This window comes from Anolis carolinensis, chromosome 4 (genome assembly GCF_035594765.1).
Source record: "Anolis carolinensis isolate JA03-04 chromosome 4, rAnoCar3.1.pri, whole genome shotgun sequence".
Taxonomy (NCBI): Eukaryota; Metazoa; Chordata; class Lepidosauria; order Squamata; family Dactyloidae; genus Anolis; species Anolis carolinensis.
Genome location: NC_085844.1, coordinates 238,160,643 through 238,175,604, shown reverse-complemented (window position 1 = coordinate 238,175,604; position 14,962 = coordinate 238,160,643). Strand labels below are relative to the sequence as shown.

At 38.9% G+C, this 14,962-nt stretch overlaps 1 protein-coding gene across 1 annotated transcript; it reads right to left on the bottom strand.

Annotated features, from left to right (window-relative positions):
- Positions 1-206: 206 nt before the first annotated feature.
- LOC134298527 (uncharacterized) lies at positions 207-2,351 on the bottom strand. Its single transcript, XM_062979008.1, has 2 exons — positions 513-2,351; positions 207-428 (listed from the first exon to the last, which is right to left on the bottom strand). Exon 1 carries the CDS (start codon positions 2,276-2,278, stop codon positions 614-616), a length of 1,665 nt encoding a protein of 554 aa, XP_062835078.1. The 5' UTR covers positions 2,279-2,351; the 3' UTR covers positions 207-428; positions 513-613.
- Between the last annotated feature and the right edge of the window lie 12,611 nt (positions 2,352-14,962).

Here is a 14,962-nt window from a genome sequence, read left to right as displayed (position 1 = left end):
TGAAGTGCAAATGCGCATGTTGGTCAAAGAGATTGGTACACACAAACGATTGTCTATGTACAAAGAAAATGTGTCCAAATGACATATATTGTTACAGTTCCCCGTACAAAGCTCAATTTGGCCGTACCCAACAAAATGAAAAGGAGCAACAGCTCTAACACAAAAGTTGTTCAAGTCTGGTATTGGGTCCAATACATATAGGCTTCGGGGATACAGTCAATGAAAATATCTTCCAAACAGATGGTTGGTCGTGTTGCTGTATACTGGATTGAAGAAAATAATGATGGAGCACCGCTCTCAAAAAAGTCTTCAAAAGTAAAGTCCAAATAAAGTCCCAAGTCTACAGGGGTCCCGGGTATTTTTGACCCTGTTTCAGGGAAAAACCCCTTCTTCAGGAGTTGTTAAACTCAGCAACAATGAATTTCTATCTAAAACAAAACATAGAGTAACAAGTATTTTACCAGCAGTATTAACAGAAGTAAAGGTAACCTATATAACAGTATTATACTTACATAGTGCTAAATGCTTTCACTGAGTGACTCTGCTTGTGGTGATTTCAACCGCGAGTAATTCTGGAGGTTCATTCAAAGGTTTTTAAAGAGTACTTGAAGGTTTAAAGGAAACAGCTAAAATTAAGTGATTCATTAAGTCCCTGAGGGGAAAAGGTTTTAAACTTAAAGATCCAGTACATTTCCCTTTGGGATAATAGTTTTTCCAAGTCCATAAAAGGTTTTTGAGAGATGCATTCCAGAGCACAAAATTTAAATGAGGTAGATGAATGTTTGTATTGGGTGAAGTGTGAATATAAAAGAGATTCTGTAGATAAATTTTTGATTCTGGATTTATGTTCAGAGATTCTGATTCTCAAGGATCTGGTTGTTTTTCCGATATACCAGAGATCACAGTCACATGTCAAGAGGTAGATTACATTGCTGCTATTACAAGTAGAAAAATGTTTTAGTGTGGTGCCCACTTTGTTCCTATGATTATATATCTCCTTAGTCTTCCAAGATTGAGGACAACACTTACAGTGACCACAAGGATAATGGCCTCTCAGGGTGCTCTTCGGTGTACTAATGGGAGTAATTAAATCTGTATGGATTAAATATTCTCTAATATTTTTAGTACGCCTGTTTCCAAAAATAGGTAATTTATCACAACCTGAAATATCTTGAAGAAGATGCCAGTGCTTTTTTATAATTTGGATTATGTGTTTGGAGTAATGCGATAATTCTTGTGTCCAGATAATTTGATTTTTAGTTGGTTTAGCAGATTCTTTCAGTAGGGTGGTTCTATCAGTTTTTTCAGCTTTAATTAATGCCTTTTTGATGACATGTTTAGGATAGCCTCTACTTCTAAACTCCTGGCTTAAGGTCAGGCTTTCATGAATGAAGTGTTCATTAGAGCTTGAGTTACGCTTTAGTCTAAGTAGTTGTGAAAATGGAAGATTGGTCTTTAAACCAAAGTGGTGGAAGCTGTTATAATGAAGAAAAGAATTTTTATCTGATGGTTTTCTGAAGTTCTTGACCAACAGTTTGTTATGATATTTATACACAGTAACATCTAAAAAATTGATATGTGACAGGTTGAGATGACTGGTAAACTTAATAGACGTATGTATAGTGTTAATCCAATTCGAGAATCCTACTGCGGCCTCAGTTGTTTTAAATACTATGAATATATCATCAATAAATCGGCCATAGTATATTATATTAGCATAGTACATATTTAAAGATGGATTAAGCAATATAGTGTTTTCTAAATGTGCCATGAATAGATTGGCAATCGATGGGGCTAACGGACTTCCCATAGCGACACCGAAGGTCTGAAAGTAAAATTGGTTTTGAAAACGGAAATAATTTTTCTCCAGTACTATATCTAACAGGTCCATCAAGAAATGTGTAGGTGGTTGCAATTTTGTTCTCCTACGAAGGATATTCTCTATGATGGTACGAGCCTCATCTAGTGGAATGTTAGTATAGAGTGAGGTGACATCAATCGTAACTAAAATGCTGTCCTCCTCAATTTTGAGATTTTCTACGATATTAATGAAGTGCTTTGTGTCTTTAATGTAGGAATCACAGAGAGGGACAAATGGTTGGCAAAAGGAGTCTAGATATTTAGCAACTGGTTCCAATACAGAAGATGAACCAGAAATAATAGGTCGGCCTGGGGGTGGAGTGATGCCTTTGTGAATCTTAGGAAGAATATAAAAGATAGGTATCCTGGGGAAGTCATTTTGTAAGTATTTAAATGTAGAAGAAGAAATAAATCCCATGGATAATCCCTCTTGACACACCACCCTAATAAGGGACTGAATGTGTTTAGTGGGGTCTGTTGCAATAGGTTGGTAGAATATACTATTTGATAACTGGAGGTTGACTTCCTTAATATAATCTCTTTTGTTAAGTAATACTATAGCTCCCCCTTTATCTGCTGGTTTCCAGACTACCTCTTTAAGGTTGCTCAATTTGACCAGAGTGGTTCTTTCTAATTCTGATAAATTTGAGTGGTATGGTTGTCTACGAGTAGTTAGCTTGTTAAAGTCCCTCTCTACAGCTTTTTCAAAGCATTTAATGTAAATGTTATCTGTGGAAGGGCAGAAGGTACTTTTGGGTTTGAAAGGATCTGTGGTTGTGTTGGATATGCTGTCTTTAAACATGTCTCTTAAGCGGATGGTTCTAAATAGCTTGAATAAATCTATTCGTGCTCGAAATGCATTAAATTTAGGGGTGGGAACAAATGATAGACCTTTGTTTACTACTGACCTTTCTACATCAGATAACTTATAGTCGGATAGATTAACAATCAGGTTCGGTGTCTCCGATTTCGGCCCCTTGGAAAAAAAGTGGAGGATGAGGATGATGGTAGAGTCCTATTCTTATGTCTAGAGGATCTTCTTAAAGGTGGTGAGTCAGAGACTTCAGAGCTTTCAGTTGTCCTTCCTGGGTCTTCCTCGGTAGAGGAGTCTGTAAATTGAGGATGGAATCTGACTTTTCTCTTTGAGAAAACTTGATCTTTGTCCAATAACCATGGGTAGACTCGATTGGACTGGTAATCATGACGATCTCTTTCAAACTTTTTAATTTTAAATTCCTTCACCTGATTGTATAGGTCACTACATTTTTTGTCAAGAGTCTCCAACATGGTAGCAGAGGTTGTATCTTTCGTAATGTTTTCCATAAGATTGGTAATTTTATTTTCTCCATCCTTAATGGTGGCATTGGATTTCATAATCAATAATGCCATCAGATCCAAGGAACATTTGTTTAAAATTTTAACCCATTGTTGTAAAAAATCCTTATCTTCTTTGAACATGCCAGGTGGTTTATATATCCTTAATCCTCTGGGGATCATATTGTGTTTTATATAATCAGCTAATGTGGATGCATGAAGATCCAAACGAATATTTCTTTTTTTCAATTTTTCTAAGTCATAAAGTAAATTGCTGGTCTGGGAAGACTCAGCTGCTGGTACATGGTCAATGACTGACCTGTTTTTAGTAAGAGACATAATATCTTCTTTATCAAAGCTAAATGTACCGAGCCAGTCATCCATAGTGATATGGCTAAATTACTATACAAAGTCCCAGAATACTTGTAAAGTATCTATACACACAAACGATTGTCTATGTACAAAGAAAATGTGTCCAAATGACATATATTGTTACAGTTCCCCGTACAAAGCTCAATTTGGCCGTACCCAACAAGATGAAAAGGAGCAACAGCTCTAACACAAAAGTTGTTCAAGTCTGGTATTGGGTCCAATACATATAGGCTTCGGGGATACAGTCAATGAAAATATCTTCCAAACAGATGGTTGGTCGTGTTGCTGTATACTGGATTGAAGAAAATAATGATGGAGCACCGCTCTCAAAAAAGTCTTCAAAAGTAAAGTCCAAATAAAGTCCCAAGTCTACAGGGGTCCCGGGTATTTTTGACCCTGTTTCAGGGAAAAACCCCTTCTTCAGGAGTTGTTAAACTCAGCAACAATGAATTTCTATCTAAAACAAAACATAGAGTAACAAGTATTTTACCAGCAGTATTAACAGAAGTAAAGGTAACCTATATAACAGTATTATACTTACATAGTGCTAAATGCTTTCACTGAGTGACTCTGCTTGTGGTGATTTCAACTGCGAGTAATTCTGGAGGTTCATTCAAAGGTTTTTAAAGAGTACTTGAAGGTTTAAAGGAAACAGCTAAAATTAAGTGATTCATTAAGTCCCTGATTGTACATAGACAATCGTTTGTGTGTATAGATACTTTACAAGTATTCTGGGACTTTGTATAGTAGGTCAAAGAGATTGGATCACAAAGACTGAATTTCTCAACTATTCCAAACTTACGCAAAGCCAAAGGAGTCAAAAGATAGATCACAAACTAGAGCTCAGGATGAAAAGAAGAATTCAGCATAAAGCAATGGGAAGGGAAAGAGATCCCTAGGACTTATAAAATGTCTTTCTATAGTACACAATTATAGCCCTTTGATCCCACTTATACTGTCATGCCAATATACTACAGAATCCTGGGCTTGGTAGTTTAGGAAGGGATATTTGGAATTCTCATCCAAAGAGCTCTAGTGCCTCACCAAAATACAAACCTTGGGATTTCATAGGATGAGATTTCCTCTAAGGTTTAGCAAAGTTCACTTCCTTCCAATTTTAACTAATGTAACCCTATCTTAGGGTTTTGGAGCCTCAAGGCCACCTTTGGTTTCAGCACTTTTTTTGGGTTTTTAATGCTTTACTGCTTTTTAAAACATTTTCCAGACAACTTGCACATAACTTTAAAGTGAATGATGAAGGCCCTGAAATAGCCAAAAACTTTCTATGTACCTAATCCCACTGAACAGATCAAGTGTTTGAAAGAGTAGGTTTACCATTCAGCTCAATCATACTCAGTTTTAAAATTAAATGGATGATTTTCTTACCTCCATCACACACTAGCAAACTATCCATTTTATTCAGGAGTTCTCAGTTGATTTGCCATCACATTGTAGAGATTGTTCCACCCGCTGTTTCTCCCCAGTTTATTTGTGAAAAGAAACACCTCTTCCACTGGACTATAATTTTTGTTCCTGGGTTATGTCATTTCCTAATTGGTTCTATAATAAACACATGGGAAAAGTTTGTTAACCTGCAAAAGCTTTGTCTTTGCAGGAGGAACATACTGCTACAGCACATTTTGCTCTAGTTTCACAATGACTGAATATCTTGTAGAGTCTCCACCAATTTAATACAGATTTTGGCACAAAACAACAACTACTTTCAAAGTAAAGACTAGACAATTAAACAGGAAATGATACTTGCAAACTAGGAACATTTTGCAAGTGATCATTCCCATAAACTGAGACTGTGAAATTTTGGCTATATCATGAGCAGACAGGGCTCAATAGAAAAAAAAATCTTGGTAAGGTAAAAATCAGTAGAAAAGAAGACCACATTCCAGATAGAAGGACTCAAGCAAGGAAGCCATGACACTGAGTTCACAAGACCTGAGCAGAACTCTTAAGGATAGGGTGACTTACAGGTCTCTCATTCATGCGATTGCCATAAGTCAAAGTCAATATGATGGCACTTAACAGCAACAACAAAATGAATCAAACCTGAATCCTCCCTAGAGGCCAAAATGCCCAAATTGAGGCTATCATACTTTGGACATGTCATGAGATCACATAACTCTTTAGAAAACATGATATAATAATAATAATAATAAATGATATGTGAAGTGGGAGTCCATAGAAAAGGACTAAGATAAAACTACAAGTAGATAGAATGAACTGAGGAAATCACAACTCCAAATGTTCGGGACCTACATGGGACTCTTGGTGACAGATTTTCTCAGAGGTCTCTCATTCATGAACTGACTTGACAGTAATTAACAATAAAAACATTCTGACAAAATAGTTGAGACTGTGAGTTGATAGCCTCTCTTCAGCCTCTACTAAAAAGCCACATCCTCAATTGCAACATTAAAAGTTTCTATTTTAGTAACAAAAACAACAGAACAAACTGAATTTGAATAAGCACTTCGAAGATTGTAGTAGACTCTCCTTCCCCAGGGCCTGTCTCGCATCTTCACTTAATGGTCTTGTGGGTGAGCTACTGAAGACCTTCTGTTTCAAGAAGGCATTTAATGTGTGATTTTATTACGTTGTTTTAATTGGTCTCTATGTTTTGAATACTTTAAATATTTTGATTGCTGTTAACTTGTGGTTTTCTATGCTGCTTTTGCACTTTATGTTTTAAATTGGGAGGATTTAAAAAAACTGTTAATTTATTAGCTTGTTGTAAGCTCTCTAGAATTCATTGGAGATAAGTAAGGAAAAATGAAATAAAATAAATTAAGTGCAGCAATTATCCCCGCTAGCCCTTTCCCTCAAAATAAAGTTTATGATTAAATATGTTTGAAAGTTCTGTGTTTGCCAGAGTTTTATTAAAAAGCAAAGTGGATTCAGGTCTAGAAGCAGGAAATATTTCTTCATGCGATGCACCACTAACTCATGTAATTAAAGTCTATGCAACACAGCAATTACGCATCTAAGACTCACAAGAGCCAGAGTGATGTAGTGTTAGAGTGCGGGGCCAGGTTTTGTGGCATCCAGATTCAAGTCTCCACTCAGCTGTGAAACTTGCTAGGTAAACTTAAGCCACTAATTTTCTCTCTGATTAACCCACTTTAGAGGTCTGTTGTGAAGATAAAGTGGGAAGGTGGAAAGCCATATATCCCAGCTTGAATTTACAAAGTGGGGCATAACTGCAATGGATAGTGTATATACTTATTTATTTGTTGACCACATATGTAAGTTGAGGGCAGGTTTTTAGGCCAAAATTATGGATTTTGATATGACCCATGGACAAGTCAAGGGTAATTCCATGGAGAAGTGAAAGCAACAACGCAACCACCATTTCCCCCTCCAGGCAGTCAAAAAAGCCTGAAGTAGCAGAGGGTTAGTACTTCTTTTAGGACTATGTGAGACAAGGAGTCCCTCAAAAAAGAAATTGTGACTTAAATTCTGGCTACAGGATCAGAGCTGGTCCTTTAAAAATTAAATCTTCTCTGTCTGGATGAACATACAGTTCTACAATCTCATCAGACTGGTTAAATTCAGTGGCGTACGACTGTCCTGTAGTGGTCGATGATTAGAGATAGATGGATCACAAATTATAGTTGTCACCTCTGAGGCATTGCATTACACAGCTCTTGGTCAGATTTAGATAATTTGACAGCTATATTAAGTGAGTTTCTACTATGAAATCTCAAAAAAAAATGAAGTAGGTTAAAGATTTTTTTAAAAAAAAGTTACTGTTCTCTTCTCCACCATTTTCAAGCAATCATACCAAGCAAATTTGGTATCATATTTTGACTCTTACGATCTGCTATATAGCAGCCACAGTGAGCTGTCTCTGCCATATTTCACTGGTAAAGGTCCTCAAATATAACCTTTATGATAGATTGCCCAGGATCATAATCTTCCTAGCACTTTGAGAAGGCCCATGCCACATTTCAAACAAATACACTTACCAAGATAACTCTGTCATGTCAGCTATTGTCAGTGTCCCTAAAACAATATTTAATGATACAGACAGAAATAGTTTTTAAATGGAACTCTGGATTTGCTGCTTGTGAGTGAGAGGCAGAGTATGCAATCATGCATTTCCCAGTCAGAAATTAAAACCATGTATGCACACACACACACACATACACCCCTAAGGAAGTAGGATACTAAGAACATATATCCTCTAGGTAAGAAGGAAAGTAAGAACCAGTGTGATACAGTGGCTTGAACTGCAGACTATAAACTTAGAGACCTGGGGTTTGAATCCCTCCTCAACCGTGGAAGCTCATTAGGTGACCTTAGGCAAGTCACACACTCTCAGCCCTAGAGGAAGGCATTGGCAAATCCTATCTGAATAAATCTTGCCAAGAAAAAAATTTGATGGGTTTGTCTTATGGTCACCACGTGTCAAACATTATTTGAATGTTTGACACGGAGTGCTTTGAATGCAATTTCCTGCTTCTTGGCAGGGGGTTGGACTGGATGGCCCATGAGGTCTCTTCCATCTCTACTATTCTATGATTCTATGAAGGCACATAACAAAAACAATTTTTTCTTTAAAATTAGCAAGTGCCTGATTTTGGCAGCTTTCCCTGAAATACAGAAATTTTATAATGAGGGGTGGCTTTGGATGGATTAAAGGGATGACACAGAAAGTTATCTGGTTATTAAAATTGCAGATGGTGATAGAAACTAATCAAAATCAACAAATTTAACAATGGCACTTAATTAACTTTAATTAACACTTTATAGTCAGATGTGGGGCTGATCAGAGTATTGGGTGGCCACCTGTGCTTGATGGGGTTACACTCCCCCAAAGACACAGTTCTGCAGTTTGGGGGTCCTCCTGGACTCAGTGCTGATGCTTGAAGCTCAGGTGTTGGCAGTGGCTGGGAGGGTTTTCACACAATTAAAACTTGTGCACCAGCTGCAACCGTACCTCGAAAAGCCAAGCCTTAGTAACGTCTAGACTGGACCATTGCAATGCACTCTATGTGGGGCTGTCTTTGAAGATGGCTTGATAATTGCTGTTAGTGCAAAGGTCGGTGGTCAGATTACTAATGGGAGTTGGTTAAAGAGAGCGCACCAAGCTCCTATTAAAGCAGCTCCACTTGCTGTCGATGAGTTTCCAGACCGAATTCATAGTGCAGGGTATCATCTATATTTCGAGGGGCAAGAAATGAATTAGATGTAACAAGGACCTCAGAATATATCTGATATATATCCTGAAGTCCTTGAGGGCATATATATTGGTACTTGTTTGTGTCATTAGTGAGACAACAAAATTAAAACCAACTATTGTTACTTCACTTCCCTTCTGATTCTTCTTCAGATGTGATCTCCACCAATTTTATTTTTTTTTTTACTATAATGACTGCATATGAAGATACATTTCTCATGCCTGTTCCACTTTCTTGAAAAGACAATTCTTTCATGCCACACTAAAGGTCCATCCAGACAAGCCCCAAAATGCGCACCCTCCTGCTTCTTTAAGTGGGGTGTCCAGGCGTGTCAGGACCCAGGCTACGGAGCACCAATAACCATGCGCAGAGGCCAGATTCTATCTAATATCTTTATTAAAGGAATATATAAAGTCAATAAAAACAAGTGAAGAATAAAGTTCAGAAGTAGACCTTTCAGGAAAGGTCAAATATAGTCCAGAAAAGCAATGTCCAATATGTGATATTAGAGTCCAAAGTTATAATCCAATAACCAAAACACACACTTTGCCAAGCAAAGTGTGGGGAAATGACAAGGTCCCTTAATCCAATGGAGCTTGACAACAAGGCTGGAAAGCAAACTAGATTCTTGGCAAACAAGGCTTGATACGAGGCAACAAGAAGCAAGAAGCAAGAACAAGGTCCGTGGCGAGGTCCGAAGAACAAGGCAGGCTTGGAACTAGAACAAGGTCCTGAAAACAAGGAACTGGAGTTGCGTAGTCCACACACGATCTCACTCCCGAAGCTGACGAATTGACTCCGCAAGGATCCCCTTGCGGGAAACAGCTATATAGGAACTTGTTTTCCCGCCAAGGAACACTTTCCCTGGGGAACAAGAAGTGAAACCCAAACTGTGTCCAGATGCATGACTCCTTAAGATTTCCCAAGGGAAACAGGCTTAATCAGCTAATTGTCTGGCAGCGATCCTGGCGCTTCGGCGATTCACCTCCTGAGCACCTCTATCTCGATTATAATTATCCCGGCGAGAGAACGGGGGAGAATTCTGCCCAAGGCTTGTTTGGCTGACTTCTTGAGGGCAAACATCCTGCAGGTGCAGGGGCTCCGATTCTGGCTGAATCGGTGGGAAACCAAAGTTTTCCTCTTCGTCTGCCACAATAGTACTAGGAACGGGACTACATGGCCCATGAGACATCACAAGGCGACACCTCAGGTAAATGCGAATGGTTTCGGGACAAATCAGGAAATCCCTGCTCTGTCCAGAGGTAATTTGTCAGCTAGAAAGATGTGGGTCTTTCAAAAGAATCATGTCTTTCCAGTTGCGGGGCTGTTGGATTGTGCCCAGGGAACGTGTCACGTGACTTCTGGTCCCAATCCATGCAGCTGTCTCAGGATTTTTGGGGTGCTGAAGCCTAAGAAAACCAAAACAGCCTCCACCTCCTTTCAAAAGCCCTGAAAAAGCATTAAAAACAGGGAAATAACTCACACAGCAGCCATTTCCCCTTCTCTGGAGCTCTTCTAGTTTGTACCAATGACATGCCAACAGAAGGGATGGCAAGGAACAATTTTCCACCCCATCCCCTTTCTGTAGGCACATCATTGGTACAAGCCAGAAGAGCTCTAGAGAAGGGGAAATGGCTGCTGCAGGAGTTATTTACCTGTTATTAAGGCTTTTTAAAGGGTTTTCTTTCTGGACCCCCCCCCCCCCCCCCGCCCAGAAAAGTATGCTCTTTCTGGGGAGTGTGCGGACTTCAATGCGAATCCAATCAGGTTTTATAAATCTGATTGGTCTCACATGAAAGTGCTGTCTGGAAATGCCCTAAGACATTTTTATGAGTCTCAACACTACAGACAGTTTGATATGATACAGTGGTTAGTGTAAAGGGTTTGTTTAAAAGAAAACTATTTGCTATCTTCTACATCAGTTACCAACCAAATACCATATTTCCATTTCATATAATATTGTCCAAAATATATCTATTCTGTTATCATTAATTATATCTCCCCACCTTTACTTTCTTCACAAAGCTCAGAAAAATAAGCATGATTCTTTCCTCAGCTTTTAATCTTCACCAAAAAAAAAGCCAGATGCAGTAGAATAGGGAAGTGTGAAGCGATAACCCAAAATGTTTCATGACTCAATGGAAAATTGAATGCAGGTCTATCAAGTCCTAGTCTACCAGTCTGACTTCAAATGCCACACCAGCTAATTTCAATAGTCAGTATTGAAGATGTCACATTCAGTATAGCTGGACATAGTGTTGAAACTTTACTAATGTTTGAGGGGTTTTTTTTATTACTGCTTGGTAGCATGCTTGGTAGCTACTAACAACACCGGTGGCTTTATTTAAAGAATCCATAACATCAGCCCTGCACACTGAAAGTTTATTTATACAACAAAGTTACTACATTCTGTGTTTTAACTGCCATGGGTCCTTCTTACAGAAGCTAGAATATGTGATTTGGTGAAGTGCTGGTGAATTCTAGTCCTCTCTCCAGACTATCACACCAAACTGTAAATCCCAGGATTCTATAGAGGGAGTCATGATGATTAACGTAGTATTAATCTGCTATTGTACTGTTGGATAGAAACACTCAGCATGCCATGAGATCATAATCATACTTTGCCATGATATTGCTTGCAAATGGGCAAATAAACCCAATGTTCCTCTGTCAGGGTTTAATCAGCAACCCGACTTGATGGATGAGTCTGCCCTCAGCTCACCCTCATCAGACCACTTTGCGAACAGCAAAACAGCACTAACACTACAACAGCTTCACTGATTTATAATTGCTGGAGTCAGCGGCTCTAAGGCTTTATTTACAATATTTACATAGCTTACTGTCCAAAGCTATCTGGACACATGTTGCATCCACATGGACAGACATGGAGAAAGTCCGTCTCCTTCAAAAGTCCATTCTCTGTGTGCACAGAAGCACCTCCTGCATTCCACAGTCTGTGATGCATCTTCCTGCCACGTAGCTCAAACAGAAGTCCTTGCCATTTGCCCTTGCAGCTATCTATCAGGGCTGGCCAGAATTAACCTTTTGTCTGCTTGAATCCTTGCCAGAACAAAATACACAATCCAACAGCAAACAATAGATTGAACATTTCACTCTATATCAACAAAACACTAACATCCTCTTAGTTCTTTGAACTTCAGTGGCAAGGAAAAAGAGGAAAACCAAGGTGGAATACCAGCACTAAAAGAATATGAATGTGTTTGCTATCATTATATCATAGTGTATAGTGGTATCCAGTGAAAGATTTTCAGTTTAAACTGACTTTGCTCCACTTTTAGCAAAATCAAGGGATACTCCAGAGTTTGCCAGATTGGCACCATCACCCATTCCGTACGCTTGCAGAACATGGGGTGGATTGGGCTGTACTACACATTTGCCACTCCTAGTTGGCCATGGAGCTCTGTACAAGCTCCTGGCTATTATGAGTACCTACCAGTGTTTGAATGGGACATGCATATGATGAGCAAGAAGGGGGGGGGGGAGATCTGATACCAGCAAGAATGCCCAGAATTGACAGAAGCTCAGATAAAGCTCTGTGGCCAGTTAGAAACAATGGCAGCAGTAACACAGAGGCAGCAGTAACACAGTGCAGCAGAGTAAATCCATTCTTGGCTTGTCTAGGCAATAACAGCAGAGTCAGCATGAATATGCTAAATTTGAGGTTGTTCCAGGGCAGATTTACACCAGTGTAGATAATTACAAGTGGTTTTATTTATAAGTTTTCTTGGCATACAACTCTATAGGACTGAATTAAAATCAATAACTCAATTTTGTGTTGGTTCAACTTTCACCAAAAACCAATAGAAAATGATGTTATTGGTTTCAGTTTGGTATTAGAGAGTTAAATGTCAAGAACACATATACACTTCCTATTCATTTCTATGAAATCACATCTCTACCAACAGTGCTTAAAAGGATTGAGCAAATATGGACAGAGAAGGGGAGGAGAGCAATTCACATTTTCACATTTTCTGAGTTGTATCATCACACTTCAGCCAAACCGAAATCAATCACACATTATTTCCAAGGTGCTAGTTTGGCCTATTTTGCTCAAAAAAAAATCAGGAGGGGATTTAGTGGTGGAAGAAGTAAACATTCATGGCTGATTTTGAGTAGTTTCTACCAAATAGCACAAAAATAACAATTGTGATTCAGAGCCTGAGGGCTATATTTTCCATGGATATGACCTATAGACTGTAATCATAGGGTGTCCAGTGAGTCTTAAAAAGCAATGGGGAAGATATGGCATAATTTGCATAGATTGCTCTGTCAGAAGTGGGCAACAATCAGCCTGTGAGTTGGATGTGGTTTCCTAGGGTCCACAGCGTGCCCCAAGATCCAATAAAACCCAGGTTATTTGTGTAGCACTCCTAGGACTCATTCCAATTCTTGACCCTCCTGAACCTACCAAAATTGTCCCTCCAATTCCAGAAATCCAATTTCCCATTTAAAGGACTTCTTAAAGATCTGGGCATGTTTAGCCTGCAGAAGAGAAGGCTGAAAGGAGACATGATAGCCATGTACAAATATGTGAGGGGAAATCCTAGGGAGGAAGGAGAAAGCTTGTTTTGTGCTGCCCTGGAAACTAGAACATGGAACAATGGCTTCAAACTACAGGAAAGGAGATTCCACCTAAACATCAGAAAGAACTTCCTCATTGTGAGAGCTGTTCGGCAGTGGAACTCTCTGCCTAGGAGTGTGGTGGAGGCTCCATCTGGATGGTCATCTGTCGGGGGTGCTTTGAATGAGATTTTCCTGCTTCTTACAGAGGGTTGAACTGGATGGCCCATGAGGTCTCTTCCAACTCTATGATTCTATGATTCTTCCAGTGCATTGCACCCAGTTGCAAGGGAGGTTAAAATGATTCCTAGATCCTCAGAAGTTGCTTATTCCTGTGGCAAATGAGCGCAAGTCAAATATTTATGCAGCAAAGGGAATATCTAGATCCAAGGTTTCTGCTTCTTCCAGATTCTTGAGCAATGTAACAGCACATTTAATGGGCAAAACTTGGCAAGCTTTTTCTTTGCTGCCCTAGCTGATTCTAGCAAGGTCAGATGTCAAATCAACAGTACCGAATTATGATGTGATTTCAAAGTGGTTTGGACAGCTAGTCAAATCCGTTTTAATTGAGTCTTGTAGCACTGAGTAAACTTGAAAGCAAGTCAACAAACCCATATCAAGAAATCATTAAAGCATGTTGCAGCAATCAAGTTCTAACAAGCTGGTGTGTGTGAAAGAATTTGGATTCTGTTTTTGTTGTTGTTATTGTTGTTCTGTTCTTTGTCTTTAAAACTTGTGAATGTAAATTTTATAAATTTACATTCACCAATTTACATTTGAATGAATTCTTGTATATAAATTCATATGAGGGAGACTTTGGGAAGCTTTGAAAATTTATAGTCTATTTTGACTGCTTGTAATTATAGTACATTATTCAACTATTGTTAACATCAGTAATAGTTATGTATGACAAAAGCGATTATCAGCCAACAGGCATAGAATGCTCCAAGCAGTTCTCTTCTGGTGCCATCCATCCTTTGATAACTAACCATAAAATAGTGAGACCAGACACTAAAAAATGGTTTGAAATAAGAACCACTTTATTTAACTTATATCCTATTTATATGTTTGAGCTGAAAGAAGCAAGGGGGAAGAGAGCAATCTGATTAGGGACTCACCAGTTAACTTCTGGACCTGATAACTTCACTAAGGCCAACTCCCACAGTCTTCCTTTGAGCAAATCACTTGAGCCCCAAGGGCAGTTCAGACATTAGCACTGCTTCCCAGTCATCCTGTTACTGGAAATTAAACCTCAGACACTCACAACAAAACCATGCAACTTATTAGAGAGAGTAAAAGGTTAATCTCAAGTGTATCTCCTTCACAACCTGGAATAGCCTTTACGGGTCACATAGCCTCACTTGACCCATAAAGTGGTCTCACTTGATCCATAAAGCCTATTCCAGAGCCATACCCTACACCAGAGGGGTGCCAAAGTGGACACCAAACTCTTAAAATTTCCTCTCAGATCATGACTTATTCATAGTCATCACTCTAATCAATTGTCTGAGTCACCCAAATAAAGTGTGGGGTAAGCAAAGAAAATCTCTATAAATAGAGGGCAGTGAGTTGTATAGGTCACTAAGCATAGGGAGTGTTTTCTTTTAACTGCAGTCCATTTGAGTTAAATTAACATACAT